The sequence below is a fragment of the Pyxicephalus adspersus genome, chromosome 12 (genome assembly GCF_032062135.1).
Source record: "Pyxicephalus adspersus chromosome 12, UCB_Pads_2.0, whole genome shotgun sequence".
Classification (NCBI taxonomy): Eukaryota; Metazoa; Chordata; class Amphibia; order Anura; family Pyxicephalidae; genus Pyxicephalus; species Pyxicephalus adspersus.
In genome coordinates this window covers 43,306,601-43,324,173 of record NC_092869.1, presented here as the reverse complement: position 1 = coordinate 43,324,173, position 17,573 = coordinate 43,306,601, and the positions used below count along the sequence as shown (strand labels likewise).

Here is a 17,573-nt window from a genome sequence, read left to right as displayed (position 1 = left end):
TCTGCTTCTCGCTGCTCCATTTCTAAAATCTTTTAGATTCATAAAATTAAAGTAGGATGAGTGAGTGTAAAATAAGTGCACAAGTGAAATAATAGAGCCGGGTGGACTTTTAAGGTTGATGTTTTATAAAATGTAAAATTCATAAGTGAGGAGATGACCTAGCAAGGAGGGAAGCAAAAGAGTCACACAAAATGCCTTTACTATTCCAAATACCTTCATTCTCATCAATGTCCATGTTATTGCTATATCTCGGGGTTTGGTGGAACTTTTCTGGGTGAGGGTGGTTGTTGTTGTTTACCCCGGACAGAAGTCAAAGCTTTATATGTGGCAGGTAACCTTTTCTTTCACAAGTCAATCATTAGACGCAGTTCATACAAGAAGCAGACAGGATGGAGAAGAATTTACATACATACATTTTCCACATGATTTAGGGAATAGACTCCCAGTGACCATGCGAAGAGTCCTCCATAATTTTACTGTACCAGTTTAAACAAAATTCAAATAAGGTACACAGGGAGTAATCATTTATTGAATATCACTAAGAGTTCTCCAAATTCTTGTTGGATTCTTGTATGGAATTGTAATAAAGAATGCAAAATGTTGGCTGAGCATAAACAGTTTTGCTTCTTGTGACCCCAATAATAGGCAATCACATGTCTAAACTCCCCAAAAAATGACAGAAGAAGGGGTCATCATCTAGCATCATCCTTGTACTGAAATCACATGACTGGCATTTTCGCTAGAACATTCATTCATGTGGCTGGAAGCCATGGGAGTCTGGGGAGTTTTTCCAGATAAATAAATACTTCTATTGCTCTTTCTTCTGTTTATCCGCAGCTGTGACATTTAGAATCAGTTGAAAAAAAGTCTAATTCTTTGTCTCAGTGTGAAGATCTGGGAAATGTACTTTTCCTAGGTGTTGTGTAAAACAGATGCATATGTATCTGTGTATGAGGTTTCCCACCACTCTTCTCAATGATACCTCCATCACTGGGTTTTTTTTTTCTATACAAGAGCATCACACTGGAGAAGGCGGGAATTAATGTAGATAAGAAAACCCTATGGAATATGCTTAGTACAATGTCAATGGTGAGGATAGCGGCCTTCATAGTATGATATATTATTGAGGTTCCTGTGATTTACCCACCTTAGGCTACGTACACACGTCAGATGATTCTCGTCTGATAATCACCTCAGGGCTGATATCGGACGAGAATCCTGCACGTGTACAGCGATCGTCTGTTGTTCCACCTTGGCAGATCCATGAACAACAAATGATCGTAATGAAAGTGAAGGGGGGATAGCACAGCAGGTTGCCACTTGGTTGTTCTCCCCTCTTTATAGAGCAGAACTGCGCTGTATGTGCATTCTTTTTGTCATTGAAAAGATAGTTTCCAACAACAATTCTTGCACGTGTGTACCCAGCCTTAGTGTTCACCCAGAGCTGTGCATGTTGTAGTGAGCCTGAACTTCTTCCTCACAATCGTCAATCAATCGATTGCTCCGAATACTTCTGCTGACGTGCTTGGCGGCTATAGAAACTTTAGGTTTTTTTGTAGCTGATATTTGTGGACATAGCGTGTTGCTAAGAAGTTTTTCTCACTCCATAGACTAAGCTTCAGTTGCTGTATGACGAGGTGAAGGAACGAGAGGAGAATGAATGTAAGATTAGCATTCAGTACCATCAATGTCGGGAGCAGCTGAAGGAGCAAAAGTTAAAGAAAGACTCTGAGAAAGAAATCCTCAATCAGCAAATTTCCAGACTGGAGCAGCAGCTGGAGGATGCTCATCGTGACAAGAAAGGTGGGTGCTCATAGTGTTTTCCTAGTGATCTGCCATCAAATTATTATTATATGATCTGATCCAAAAATGTACCTGTTACACCAGTCTGCATTGCATTGTAACTAGGGTTGACTGACTCCAAGTTCCACAAGACTTGAGGGTTAAGAAGCTGCTTCTGATGTTCAGTACACACGGCTCCTTCCAACACGCACATATTTTAGAACATTATACTATAGGATAAGTCCCCGGATTCCTGTTCTGAGACCCATACAGATCCACAACAGAAATGTGGAAGTTCTGTTGCAGCCACAGAAACAAAGTTTAGTTGGCAGTTGGAGGATTTTTGTTCAGCAACTGAAATGGTGAAAAATTCTCTGGAAAATAGAAATACAGAAATTTTATGGATTTCTTTTTAAGTTATTAAAAACTGCCCAGTGGCTCCTGGATAACCGTTACCATTTGGGAGACGATAGAGTGAGCAGAGTTATGAGAGCCTGGCAGTCATAGACGGTAGGAAAAGTCCCACAGAGCACCTGGAATAGAGCTGCTTATGTTCTATTCTGTTTGTGGTGAGTAGTTGGCAGGCAGTTCAACCGCACACTTCTCACCTACCAGTGATGTCCATGAGAGCTCAGCCTGAAAAGGAGGCGTCTTGTTTAGAAAAAAAAAAGAACATTGTACTACCATTGTATTGGGTTTAGCAGTTCCAAAATCATGTTACTTATTTTCCTTGACATTTCTGTGATACTTGCATGCCTTGCGTGACGAGTCTCCCGTTACAATCTAGATTTAGTTTGTTTGCAAAAAAAAAAACATAGAAACACTGAAAAAGTTTGCTGTACACACTGACTTTCCCATACTGACACTCCATATGTATAAGGCTGTCATAAAAAATGGGCACACATCTGATCTGCCCTCTATAAGGACATTCCGCAATCTTCTCGATGGTTTAGCCAACATCTCTCCTCCTCCTGTGTCACTGTCTGTGTCTGTCTTTCATTTGCAAACCTTATTTAATGTACAACACTGCAAAATATAAATCCTGTTTATTATTAATATTAATAAATTTCAGTGGCTCAAATTTCAAGAAATGCATTTCTTCATAAAAAAAAGATGCCATTCTGCTCTCTGTCTTCCAACATGTCTAAATACAGTTACATTTTATGACGCATTTCCTAACCTTCGTCACTCTTGCAGTCATTCCGCTAATAACTTTTCACTGCTCAATAGTTGATATATACATCTCTGCTTGGTCAGTGTTGTAGGGTCTGTGACCAATTTTCTTTAGTATTACAGAACTTTTCCCGATCCGCACATATTTTCTACCTGTATTCGAGCTGCAACATTACAACTCACATTGCATATTACAAAGTGAGATATCTAATTCTCCCAAATAATTTTTTTATCTTTTGCTACTTATAATGTCATTTTACTTTAAATTTATAGCTGTGTTCATCAGCTTTTAAGATTTTGCAGTTATTATTGCAGACCAGATTGGATGATCTTGTAAAACTATTCCAATAATTTTCATAGTTTTTTTCAAAAAGGAAATTACACTAAAATTTCAAAATAAGTAACATAGCCTAGTATGTAAATAAGGAGGTGCTGCAGTGTGTGGTATGGACACAGAATACCAGAATATGCAGTTTTTTGTCCAGGGGATGTATGGGGTAGCATTGCACCATATGGTATTTCACATTTTTGTTTGGCAAATGTGGAAATTCAACATTTCAAGAAGCGTAGCTCCAATGTCGCAGTCTGATATGTTCCTTAATTATGTAAGCATACACACTTAATGCCCATGGATTGACCAATAAACCATTTACATACTGGGGAGAACTGAGATCAATACCCCAGCTCTGCCAATCATTAGCAGTGTAAGTTGGCCTCTTGTCTCTGAGTGATACTGAAGCCCTACAAACCTGACAGCAGTGCAGAAGAATAGAAGTGCATCAAACTCCATTTTTTTAAAGCTGGAAGAGCACAGTTATCCACTCAGACCTAGCAGAACCCACTCAGCAGCCTAATACATCTATCTACAGCCAGGAGAAATTATTATCAGAAGTGATCCTCAAGCAGAGGGCTGATGGGCCTAAATCGTATACTTCTGGCTTTAGCAGAAGGCTCTCCAAGAGAGTATCTGTGTGCAGGGGACATGGCTGCATGCAGGTTTATGAATTTAGAATTGATGCCTCCCTTACTTCTGGGAAGTACAAGCAGATTTTTCTTTTACAGCATTTTAACTTTTTAGTGCACTGTATGTTTTTAACATATGGCAGGTTTTGCTAGGATACTTCAACAAGTTGAATATTTGGGATGACCTGTACTGTGCAAACTGTGTCCCTAAAAAAGCAAGTTATAGACAAGTATATCCTATGGTCTCTCTGTAGCTAATCTTTTTCCTAATCCTGACTTGCCATGCCTTGTTCTGTATGGTCTTTGTGGAGGTGATCACCTTTGTAGAGACCAGTCTTAAATCCCTCATGCTAAACCTGCCTGACAAATAACTGGTCTGAGGGCTGGTCTAGTAATGACCACAAATGGTATAAAATGTAACAATTGCAAAAATCCACAGAATAGATAAAACAGTAAAAAGAAGATCCCTGCACCTCAGGTAGAGCTTGCACTCCGGCAAGAACAGCAGAGTAATGAAAGCACAAATACCACTCAAGATCTGGTTAGACCATTCGTGTCTTAGATGATTTTTTCTTTTTTTTTTACTGTGGATAAAAAACAGGAGTGCCTGGTCTCAGAAAGCACAGTTAATAAAGAATAGAGAATGCATGACAAAAAGTAGATTTTTAATGAGTTCAGGTGCAATTAATATTTCTTGATGATCCAAATAAGATTTTAGAGTTTTTGCATTTGGGTTCACTTTAACACCCATCCAATTTACTTTTTCATAACATGAAGCTGACGCAAGGCTTTTTTTTAGAACTTCGTCACAGTAATTGTTACGACTATAAAATGATGAGATTAGTTTAATAGTTTATTTGGAGATTTCATGATCGTGTATTGTAAAGTTGTAAAATCTTATAGATCCTCAGGAATGTCATTTCATTTCACATAAGTTTCTGGTTCTGTATTATGAACCTATTAGCAGTATTTCTAGAATTTAATGCCGAGCCATCAGCTATGAAAAGAAATTGTTAGGATGTTGGCTGTGGATGGCGATACATAATGCATTGGAGGGGTAGTAAAGAGAATTATACAGAATGCAGTTTGGGAGTTTGCAGTGGTCTGTGCAATGCTTATATACGCTGCAAAATTTTCTTCTCCTTTTCCCTCCTCCCCCATATCATATGCAATTGCTAAGGGTAGATAAAATATGGGCATCTGTAAAATTCCATACAGGTCCATCCCCACATCTTGATTATTTGACTCTCTTCCTGTCCTCTGTTCCTGTCAGTGATCTCCACATTCTGCATTAGCTGTAAAACCTGTCAGATCCTTTAATTATAAAGCATTATCCCGCCGATGCAGCAAATGCGGCCTCATAACACTCAATTTAGTTCCTACCCCGGGGAGTCCGAGTAATGAAAAAGCATATTAGCCAAATAAAGAAAACATAAAAAGATAACCGGCCTAATGAACGAACGGAAAAAGGCTCAGCTGGGGTGCGATTCATAGGGTAACTCCTTCACCACCAGGACATATTGGGCCGACGTCAGATGGATGCTAAACAATTTATAACCATACAGCGTGTAAATCCTAAAGATAATTTCACTTTGAAGCTCTCCGAGATTGTTACTATCAAACAGTCTGTTTGGTGCCGTGATTCGAAAGCATGGCAAGTAATAGTTTTGTTCTGATCACTGACCTTTTTTGTACATTTACATTCATAAGACACAAATATGTTGTGTGCATATTTGTATTTCTGTGCATTGACATATATTAGGAACTGGCATTAAGGTATTTTTCTCTCAAGTTTTGTATTGCTTGCAGTAAAGTCATTTTACAATTTGGTTCTTCATGTCCCCATCAGTGTACGGCCATTGCTTGCTGATTGTTCAACTTTCTATTAGCAAACTCCTAAAGTTTTGGTGCAGGATAATGCCAACTGTTGCTCTTTATTTAGCATCATCAGATAGGGTTGTGTACATGTTGTGTCCGGTGCTGTAATAGTCATCGTTTTCATGGTTCCAGTGTAATGAAGATGGACTGAACAGCAGGATTCCACCTTTTCTCCAGAGACTAAAAAAATCTGGAGGTTTATTCTTTCCTCTCTGAGTGAATATCTTGGTGTGCATAGACTGCAACTGGGTCATCTCTTCCCCATTGCTCTAATTATGACACCACTGGGGTTGTACACTGGAGCCTAATGGGATATTCACATACTCACTGACTGAATATTGGGAAATGTCAGCTCTGATGACGGTGTTACCATTGTCTTTCCTGGTCACTGCCGGCTTCAACACCCCATCCTGTGTCAGTACAGGATCAAAGTCCTGAGGACAGAGCCTCCCTCTCTTCCATTCTTTCTTTTGCCTCTATTGAATGGCACACTTTGGCTTGTTCCTCTCACACAATGTGGCTTTCATTCATTGGAGATTTACATTGGGCAGTCGGTGGGGACATGGTTTGGCACAGATACCGGTTTCGTGCCATTTATAATTTTCCCGTTGACGGTTTGTATTAGGAATAGAATCTATTTCATGTTTTCTCAACAGACTCCCTGGTTAGGAGCCATCCGCGGCTGTGAGCAGGAGCTTTGCCAGGTCGAGATAAAATGAAACCATTAATATAGGAGGCCTAGAGCCAGAACAACATCTGCTCATTGTGATTCCTAAACACGCATGTTAAGTGTACAGTTGGATATGGTGGAGAGCCAAGAAGACATTGTACTCTGTACATTCCCTTTTGCATTAGCGGCCCTCTATGTTCAGTTTGGGTGACCTCTAGCTGGGTTATAGATAATCTTATGTTAGAGACAAGCTACTATTACTGGTGATTCCTCTCCTCTGTGTCACCCTCTCATCCTTCTACCAGATGAGGTCAGATGTTTGGATATGATGCAGATTGCTCTGCTGGTTATTGCATGACTTAGTACATGGGGTCAGTTCATCTCAACCCTCTCCCATCATTTATCCAGGCTCATGGCAGTTCTGGGCTGATTCCTATGACATTATCAGGTATTTTATCTTCTCTTTAGCTGAGGCAGCTTCACTCCTATCTCTCCTAGAGAACATTTATGCCCTGTTAATTGATTTTTGTCCTTTTGCCTCATTATTTATTAAAACCAGCTTTGCTTTTCATAAAGCCCTGGCCGTAAAGGGGAGGCTGTTTATTCTTCAGTGTAATTTATATTGATAATATATTGTTCTTTAACCCGTTATTTGCTGCCTTTTACGTGTTCTGTTTATACAAAGATTGTTCACTTCTAAACCTCAGGTTTCAAACAATGAGTTCTACATCACTGAGCAGCATGGAGCCAAATTCTGCCTACCTAATAGTTAGAATGCAGAGTAATATGACTCAATGGAACACAATCACGCCTTCACCATCACTTGTCCATAGACAAGGAGGAAAATCCTTGTAAACGTCCTCTCAAGTCATCCACAGTGACCGCTGGAATGGGTGCACATGGTGGTACAACTTTGTTTGGCACAGGGATTTGGTTTTTCCCACAGATATAAAACATGAAATTTTACTTTTTGTAATCACCCATTTATTTTGGTAAGAGTTTTTTTTTGTTGTGGATTTACATTACAAACTGTTTTACTGTGCACGCACTGAACAATAAACTTTCACAGACTATCCCCATTTTTTTCCTAGTTTTGGGAAAAAAAATTTACATTTCTACCAGTTTTTGTCTGTGAACCCATTGGAGAGAACTTCTTTCATTTTCTGTCCTTTCAGCACCTGTCAGTTATCAAAATGCTGCTGTCAGAAATTAAAACATGATCGGGGGAAAAACCCCTCCCTATTATTTACCAAGAGGAAGAAAGTCTTCTCTTAGAACAATTGTCACAAAAACCCATTGGAAGATCTACCTTGTGGTGTACTGAGCGTTCCTTTCATTCCAGTAGTATCAGAGATTAGGATTATCTCAGCATTCAGCTCCTGAGTCATTCCAAACTCCTAAAAATAAATTGTCCAGAGTTATATCAATCTGATTATTCAATTGATCAGCTGAAAGCAATAGGAATCATAAACCACAGATCATCCGTATTTCAATTTACTAAGCTCTCAGTTGATTTGGACACTGGCAATTGATCATCTGTGGTGTTAGTGATCATTTCTGCAGGATCCAGTAGATGTTTGACTTACACTGATCAGAACACAGGAGATGTAGTCATAATTGATTGAGTTATTTGACCAGCAACTATAATTGAGTTTCTATAGTTGCTGATCATATTTCCTATTCTTTTGTAAATGTTGTATCTTTTATTATTTTATTGGATGATGATCTGGTTGATCGATCACAGAAGTTTGCAAATCGTTTTGTGGTTCCTATCCATCTCTTTACTGGTATGATAGAATAGACTTGTAAACTGTACTGGTGCCACATGGGATGTTGGCTGTGTCATGAGCAGAGATCTGGGTCACTGATAAATGGGGGGTGTACTGCCAGTTCTGTGAAATATCGGCATTCCCTCTTCATTTCACATTCTAGAAGCCAACAGGTCAAGTCTGCCCCAAGGTGTATGATGCCAAAACAAAATTCCTGAATCTCCAGATTGGAGTAGGACCTGTAGGTTAGGACCCCTAAGGCCTAATGGAATAATGTGCAGTTTGTAACACTCTATAGGAAGGATGAATTGGTGTCAGAATGTCCAATAACCTGCAGTGTCAGGATTGGGCACTGTGATGGCGCTCTTGTTCAGCAGCCAAGGGGAGAGAGACCAAATCCACCAAACCCATGTGTGTAAATTCTACAAACAAGTGGGTTTTTTCTGTCAGGCCCCAGAATTGTAATGTTTCTGGTTCATGGAAATGTGATAAATTTAACTTTAATCCAAACTAATTTAATCTTCTCCACCCTCTAGAACACAGGACTGCTTTTAATTGTGTTCCATGCTGTTTTATCAGTGACTTGATTGAAGGGGCGACGGTTTGTGAAATTCCTCTGGGGATTTGTGCGTTTCTCACAAACTTTCTTACTAATCTCCTTGGGCCACCTCTTTACACACCGTGGCGCTCCCCGCCCCCCACGTTCTGTCACCCAACACAACTGGAGGTTTCCCAGGCGCTGTTGAAGAGCTTTTTAATTCAGTGCTTTGATCTATCCATCAGATGCGATTACATGAGACAATGGCGGACTGGTCATATAGAGTTTCATCAGGTCTGTTATTAGCGGCTGTGCTTGGCGCTCAGACTTGGTGCTGAGACTCGGGACAGGTAGATGCCATCTTGTAGGGAGAATGTTCTATAGACCAGTCCTTCATTAATTGCATTATTTTTGTGCTGTCAAATTGCAAGGCCTGCAGGATAAAACTTTTAGTTCTGGAATGTTAATATGTGTAAGGTTGTGTTTAATATGTTTGGGAAGGAGAAAAAAAAACAATGATTTGAAATTGTAGCTTCGGGGCATTATGAATTCTGTTCATGACAATCTGCAATTTGCCGTCTCTTCACTTCCCAGCTGGCTACATTGGAAATTCCTAAACTCATTAACAATGTTCTTTGTGCTTCTTCCCTCACTACACCCTCCTGTTTTGTTTTCCACTGCAGTAATGAGAAGGTTTTGGACCCAGCTGCTCTTTCTGGGGTGTTTAAATTTTGGAAAGGGCACGGCCCAGAGCCCTTGATGCCAGGGCATGTCTGTCTTGCATTAAACACTCTAAATACATCTGATCCCTGCTATTTCGCATTGCCGCTGAGCTGAACCCGTTAAGTGCCTGGAGGGGCTGAGCTGAGGTTGCTAGAGTTTATACCCAGATGCTACAGCGTCGATGGGGTTAATGGCATTCTGTTGTGGAGAGAGCTGCGGTTTCTGAAATGACTCGGTGAACCGAATCCCCCAGCAGCGTCCTGAAGTATTAAAGCTGGGGACGGACGTGAAGAGTGTTTGTAAACTTGGAAAAAAGGCCGCTCTGGATTTTGGCCTGACTTCCCCTATGTGTCCTGCTGTGATCCCTGCCATTGAGGCTGGGGCATGACCTTAACTCAGTCCTTTCAGGTTCTGGAGTGTGAAAACATCCTAGATTGTACAGGGTTCTGCTCACTGGATTCTATTACCACCTATTACAATGACGTGTATAGTGCTAGTATGTCCTATTGTGCTGTACAGGATTACCTTCCTTTACCTTTCATAGCACATGATTCTCAGGTCCCGGGGCACCCTATGCTCTACATTGCTTTGTGATAAATACCTACTGTACTCTATATCATCTGGGATCCCTGGCCTTCCCAACACACCAGCAGTATAGTGATGGTTATTAGGGTGGTCACTAGCCGCACAACCTTGGCCCCAATCAAGTCCCCATCAGGTAAATATTGGGTAATGTCTGCCTTCCCAAGGGGGTAAAGGAAACTCTTCTGACCATTACATTGTACACGTAAATGTTCAGTGGATCATCAGGTGGTTCTGATCCATTCCTTTCCTGTAGAGATATTACGAGTGTAAGCCCTGTGAGTGTTGCGTGGGACATCGGTCAGGTCACACCAATGGTCCCATGATTTAGGTGCTTGTGATACATCTGTTGCCTCTTTATTTCCATGGTGTCCTTGTGGATGGGTGGGCATTCTAATTGGAAGGACGATGGCCCCAATCACAAATGCAAAATGGTTGTCCACATTATCAAGGGAAGACCCATCAAAGCCTAACAAGAAAATTGCCGCTGCCTGCTCCTGCATCCAATAGCTTTGTAATCCCACTGAATTCAATGTACAGTAGTTGTTGTGGCCTCCAGAACAGCATGAATCTAATTCCAATGTGAAATGTAAATTAATGTTTTCTAACTTCAGTCTACCATGGAGCTGTATAACATGCATGACAAGACATGCACCAAAAAGTTGTGAGAATCCCGCTGATAGACATTCAGCCCAGGCTGGTGGTCATGGAGTGCTTCTTTCTGGTGAAAGGGGCTCCAGTGACAGCAGAAAGTTGGAGGTCCATCACTTGAGATTCCCACATTTTTTACCTTTTGTTTCATAAAAGAAAGCAATTTAATTTTAAAGAGAAATTTCAGCCCAAGACTCTGCGGCTACATGAATGTCAGAAAGTCCTCTGGGTTTACCATATTCTAAGTATATAATCCATCGATGGTTTACCAGGCTTTTCATAATGCTTTTTTTACACAATTCCTCTCTCTATCCTCCCTGTTATGTGGTGAATGGGTAGACTGCAATGTGCACAGGGAGGGCAAAGCTGGGGCAAGGGGGCACACTGGCTGCATTTTACTTGCTCAGGTTTAGGGTCAATCCTAATGATATCAGTAGGGCAGCCAGGTGCACAATATAAACTTTAGATGTAAAATCAGACAAGCGGGTAAGCCATGTTTTCTGATGTAAGTTAAACGAAGGTCTGAAGGATTGATGGGTCCTATGCATAAATGTATGATTGTCCTGTGAATTAGTTTAGGATTTAGTAGGGGCCTGGTCAGTGATTTATACCCACTGCTGGAGATGCCATGGAGAGGCGAGCTGTATTCTCTGGCAGTCCTCCACACCTATACACTGCATGTCCATAGGTGCAGTGTAGTATGGAGCTCTTCCATTTCTTTATACTGTGAGAAATCCAGAAAAATCAGAGTATGTGGGGTTTCTGCTTCTGTGCACTGCACAAGTATCCCATGTTTTTGGTAGTGACCAGAACACATATCTGCAGGGAGGGTCCTGTCTGTGTCTCCTTGCTGCTTCCCCCAGGTTTTCTATTTTAGTTTTCTTGTGAAATCTGTGACCTTATTCTACCTCTGCCAGCATCACAATCCTCTTCGGAGCTGCAATGGTGATGTCACATTCACGGGGTACTGTCAGGTCACGGAGAAGCTGGAAGACACGGAGCAGTTCGGAACTGCTAGGAAAAGTGTTGATGGTTTTGTGTGCTGCCGAGAGAAGAATGATGGAGAGGGACGGAAATATTCCCATCATGCCTGTATGTGTAGGTAACTCTAATGAAAGAAAACCTTGGACACTTCATGAATGCTGAGATTTGTTTTACTGAATGATCTGCAGCGTGTACTATGCTAACTGCGCAGTTATTAACCCCCCCAGGCCAGCTTCATAAGAGTGGTGAACAAATGGCAGATCAACAGGCTGTCCGTATTCTCATTTCTTTTATGTTTTTTCCTATTGTTTCCTGTAACCATTGTGCTATTACATACTGTACTCACTCATTTACAAGGTTATATACTTTTTAGACAAAAATAATTGGGAATGTTTCCCATTCTGGAGGGCAGAATGTTGACATATAGAAAGTAGTCCCGGAGGAAGACAGCAGCAATAGAGACTAAGGAAGAAGAGTCATCATATGAGGAGTAAGGGTGCGGGATGGGTAAATACAGACTTGTTATTGGATGGCATTTATTCCTGGCTACAAGAGAGGTGATGGCTATGGTGATGTATGGGCAACTTTTCCAGTGGTTATGACCCTAGTAGCTGTGTACTTTTGACAGTCCAGTTCTTTCTGCTATAGCTTGGTGTACATTGTGCCTGTAAAGTTATAGATGGAATAGGCCTTGGTGTGTGGCCCTAAATAAAGCCACCCTGCCAGTCTATAGCTGTTGGTCTTGGCATTGCCTGAATTGGAGTCTCCTGCAACCAACTGCACTTGCTTTACATTGGCTTTAGAAGGCAGACCAAGGAAGGCCTAAAAAGTAATTGTGGCACTTCTGTAGGTTCTTGAATTTCCGATTCTGTAAACTCCTCTTCTTATGGACTGCCGATACCAGGAATACGGGAAATGCAGCTTCTAGCACTGGTCAGCTCTGTGTGAAATTTTTGATTGTTGGTAAGTTTGTGTTGTTCGTGTTTTTAAATTCTGCTCTCTTATCAGAGGAGAGTCCTCTGGTCACCTAGATATGTCCTTAGGGGTTTTGTATCCTAAACACATTTCTAGTTTTGAATGTTATCTTCAGTACAACCCTCGGAGATGGGCCATGGGAATTCTGAGAAAGGGAAATCGGAGCCACCAGCCAATCAGCAGCCGTGTCTGAGCAGTAATCCATCCCAGAGAGATGATTCATCTAAAAATTCATATCTATTCATATTCTATAGAGCAGCAGTTGAGGGTTGGCATGATTAGCAGACAATTATTCTGCTTTAGTATTTTGTTTGCTCCGGTTCCCTTACTATCACCAGTACATTGCCTTCTTTTCCAATATGTACTATGTTCTCTGTAGAAAAAGGAAAGGGTTAACACTGTAAACTCGCTTAGATGGTCCTGTACATTGTAATTAACATTTTGGCAGATATATGTGACACGGGCACCGGTGATTTATGTATCCTAGGTTTGCATTCCTCAAGGTCTGTCTTTATTTGGGCAATATTACGGTGCGCTGGTGAGGTGTGTGAGCTCTCTCTGGGAGGACGCACAATCCGCAGCACCTGTCACTGGTGATATGTGAGGATCATTTGCTGCATTCTTCCTGCACGGCCAGTACTTGCGATAGCAGTATAGATAATGCAATAAGGGAGGCAGTGGTTTGTGAACAATAAGCACGCGGGACACCTCGGCTAATCAATCAATTCAACTTTATGGCCGAGTGAAGCTTAGTCGGGGATTTGGGCAGCATGATTTTGGTGTATCTGCACCCTAACAAACCACCCTTCACTTCAGATATATTTCATGTTCAGTTTTCCTTATCGAGTACATTTTATGGAATTTAGAATATACAGCACTTGTACATAATACATACATAACACAATGTTGGGGAGGGGAGCGTAGACCTGATCTACTAGTCTCCTGTCCATCACCCACCTGTACAACCTCCTGGGTCCAAATAACACAAAATAAGCTGTTCAGTTCATAGAGAGCAGTCAGAGATTGGTTTTGTACCGAGAGGGCGACTTAAATGTTTTCTATTTCACCAGTTTATTTTATTGAGGACTCTATGGCCCTGTTCCTGTCTTTTCTACAGAATCTTAGATATCATTAAGATACCCACATTGTCCCTGCACTTCGATGTCTGTACCTGCTCAAAGATTAGAAGAGCCGGACCCGTTGCAAGCCTTCTGTGTGCCTAAAATGACAAATTTTAGGAGCTGAACTTTTTGAACTGGGAGCTTGTGTGTGATTTTCCAGATCTTATTTGATGGTAAATTTCAGGGGATGGGACAGAGCTATGAGCTGGGACCACAGTGCCTCTGCCATTGGAGAACTGTTCTTGTTGGCCATTTAGTATATATATTTGTCTGACGATCTGATGGGAGAATTCCCCAAACCAGACAATACTGGTGAGAGAATTCTTCAAGCATCTCCTACATGTATAACCAGCAGAAAGCACAAACTCATAGTCAACAAAAGGGACCCAATGTGAATCTGGCCTCTAATACTACCAATGATGTAGAGGGTTCAGCAGCTTACACCTCCTGCTGTGTAAATGAATGTACGTCTGACACCTCACCAAAGGTCTGCAGCACCAGCCAAAAATCTTCCATTGTGCTTCATACTGTCTCAGGGATGTGTGCTGCAGGTTCTGGATGCAAACATTCCACAAATGATCAGATGTGACTGTCGGTGCTGATTTGAAGTCAGCGGAAGTATCACTTGATGGAATTTAAATTATCCAAACAGATGTGTGCACTGTGCTCTGCATTTCATGACCTTGAGATGAAACTTGTATACTGAGCATCTAAAATGGACCTGAAAGCCATGTTAATCAACACAAGCAGGGGGAAAAGTCAGCAGTATTGTCTGTGGGATTCCTGCAGCTGATCTGTTTCCCAATATTGGCTTACCATGTTTGTTCTATATTGTCTCTGCATGGAATTGGCCATCTTTGCCCCCTGATGGTATGCTACTCCCTGATGGGGTAATGATCAATTAAAAACAGATGGAGTCAGTCATTTTTTTTCTTCTCTTCCTGTAGATGATCTTTGGCCATTCTGTTGAAGTTTAGTTTTGCTTTAATACACTAAACACAAGTTACTGTATATCAGTATTTATTTTTACATATATATATATATATATAAAAATTAGTTAGAAGTTCACCTTCCACCTAGGTACCTGCCGCTCTATGCTGGAATATGAATCCTATGTCAGTCCTGTGCTCTCCTGCCCCCTTCTGGTAACCAGAGGCATGTCCTCCACCCAGCTGTGTGCATAGCCCCAGCCTGAGAATGAACATCAATTATCTGGGGTGCACTAACTGTGAATCCTAACTATATATAAGTGTTCAGTTTGTACGCACTTCTCTCCCAGCAGTGAAGCTGTCCATGTCATTTCTGGCTCGGTCTCCTCAGTCAGCCCTAATAACAGCACTTGCATCCCACAGTCTTCCCAGTAATAAAGGGGAATCTTCAATTATAATCACAAATAATATTGGGACACTTGTTTGGCCTGGGGGAAGTATAACCCTAGAAATGGAAGGGGTAAGATGAGGTGATGGCACCCCAGAGGATGGGAGTATGAAGTGTTATATTCCATCACACCCTGTGCAGATGTGGCCATAAATATAGGAATTGTCTTACATAGCTCCCCAATTCTGTGTCCTCTCCTATTCCCACAGCCTATTCCCCAGCCAGCCCTACTTAAAGCGGACCTAAACGAAATATTCTAACTTACATAAGAGTAAATAACCTTTCATATAAGGTAAAAATACATTTTTTGTGTGTGTGGGTGGGGGAGGGGGGTTTAAAGCCCCTCCCCTTCTGTCTTTATCGCCGTGAGAGCAAAGCCTCCTGGGATACATACGTCATGCCCCATCTTCAATAGGGGAAATAGAAAATGCCAAACTCACACATGTGCAGTGAGATTGCACCCGATCTTGCGCCAGTGCAGTGCAAGATCGGGTGATGTAGGCAGAAGGGCAAAGAAGGTGCTTGGAAGGAGGAGGATTCCAGGACAACGTGGGATCTGATCCAGAAAACCTCTTGAGGGATTGACCGGTCTGAAAAAGTAAAGGTGAGTTTCTGTTTACATCATCCCAGTCTAGCCAATCAAGACAACCGAAGATCACAACCAAAAAGTGTTACTAATTACAATTCTTTTGCCTTCCGTGTTATCAATTTGTGAATGTTAAAATTTGCAGAAGTTACATCACTGCACTCCAAATATCTGTTCCTACAACTAAATCTGGCTATATTGGTTTTCATTGATTAGCCCATTGTGTATATTTATATGTAATATTGTAGTGTTGCTTTTTGTATAGTGCTTTACATTGTCCGGAGTCACTGCTTTGTACAGTTGCTTACGTACCAGCAGCACACATAGGGATACACACCTCCAGGGTGAATGCCGAGTATACTTGTAACCCACACATGTTATACAAACAAGGCCAGGACTTTATACTGGGCAAAGCCCGAGAACTAATCTTGTGTTTGCTTACCAGGTTGATAATCCACTTGGTGATGAGTCAGTGACTCTGGCAGTGAGCTGTACCAGCCAGCATCAGACATCACCACTTCCAATTGGGTTACTTGGCATGGTGTGTGACCATGCAAGTCACGGGATGGCACAGCTCCCGCTGCTCCCTGTAATAGCTGGCACAGATTCTGTGCACTTTGCACAATCCTATATGTACTTTTTCCTTCTCACAAAATGTTTTAATTGGGTCAAATAATGGAAAGAAAAATCCTTTTTTTTTTTTTTTCCTTTTTCCATTCGTCTTTGCTGGATTGCATGGACAGTGGAGGAGCAGACTTTGGCAGCAAACCTTAAAGCTGGCCATACACATGCCAGTCTTCAGCCAATTTCTACCTCTTTATTGCCAAAATGACCGAATAGATAAATTAAACCGAATGCTAATTTTCTATTGAAACTAAAACTCTGAACTTTAGGTTTTTTTTTTTTTTTTTTATTTTTTTTTTTTATTGATTGCTGGGTGAAATTGCCTGAAAATCTTGGTGTATAGCTGGCAATGGTCTCCTCGCTCTGCTTCTCTTTCCAGGGAAAACCTCTGGCAATGGGCTTTATTCACTTGGCCTCCGCAGCATGAAGGAAAATTCCAGCTTGTTATATAAAAAGAAGCTTTTAACTCTTGTGTATTCCTTCAAAAGTCATGAAATGATTTTATTTTTCTAGCTGGGGTAATTCTAATTTTCTATGGTGTCAGATAATCAAAAAACAAATGAAGGCACCTTACTTGCCCCAACGTGGTCACCTTCCTTCCAGGTGTTTGATGGGCTGCTCTATCATTGACTCCTCTGGTATCCCCATCTTCCCTATTGCCACTAGGTGTACTGGTAACCGATTGGTGGTACTGACTCCATGCACTCACCCTTTAATAGGATGTATGTCATGGGTTCCTGACCTTTGACTGACAAGTAATACATGTTGGTAACTAAAATAGGGTGGAATGTGGAGGCACAGTGTAAATAAGGTCCAGTTACTGGAAATGGCAGTGACCGCTTTCTGTGGTCATGGTATAGTTTGGAGCGCTTACCATCGATGCAATGGCCTTTTAATAGCAGGAAATCAATCCATGACTTGGCAATGCTGCCCAGAAAGCAGGTGCTCCTGTGCTATGCCTATTTAATGTAACCAGACTGACCCTTCCATGGCAAAAGTGAACTTGACGGTAGCTACCAGTGGACTCTGATGCATCACACTTATGTTTGGGAACCTGGGGTTCCTAGATTGCTGACTGTGGGTAAAGGGGGATAATACAGAGACCTGAACGAGGTCTTCCTTTTCCAGTAGGATGTGACCAAATATCCTTTTAGAGGTAACTTAAACTCCTGATGAT

General features: G+C 41.4%; 1 protein-coding gene across 1 annotated transcript in view; it reads left to right on the top strand.

Annotated features, from left to right (window-relative positions):
* The window catches only part of CEP128 (centrosomal protein 128), an 89,131-nt gene that overhangs the window by 35,780 nt on the left and 35,778 nt on the right, over window positions 1-17,573 (top strand). Inside the window, exon 20 of the mRNA XM_072427667.1 lies at window positions 1,611-1,803. Coding sequence (XP_072283768.1) covers window positions 1,611-1,803 — 193 coding nt within the window. The remainder of the gene's footprint in view (window positions 1-1,610; window positions 1,804-17,573) is intronic.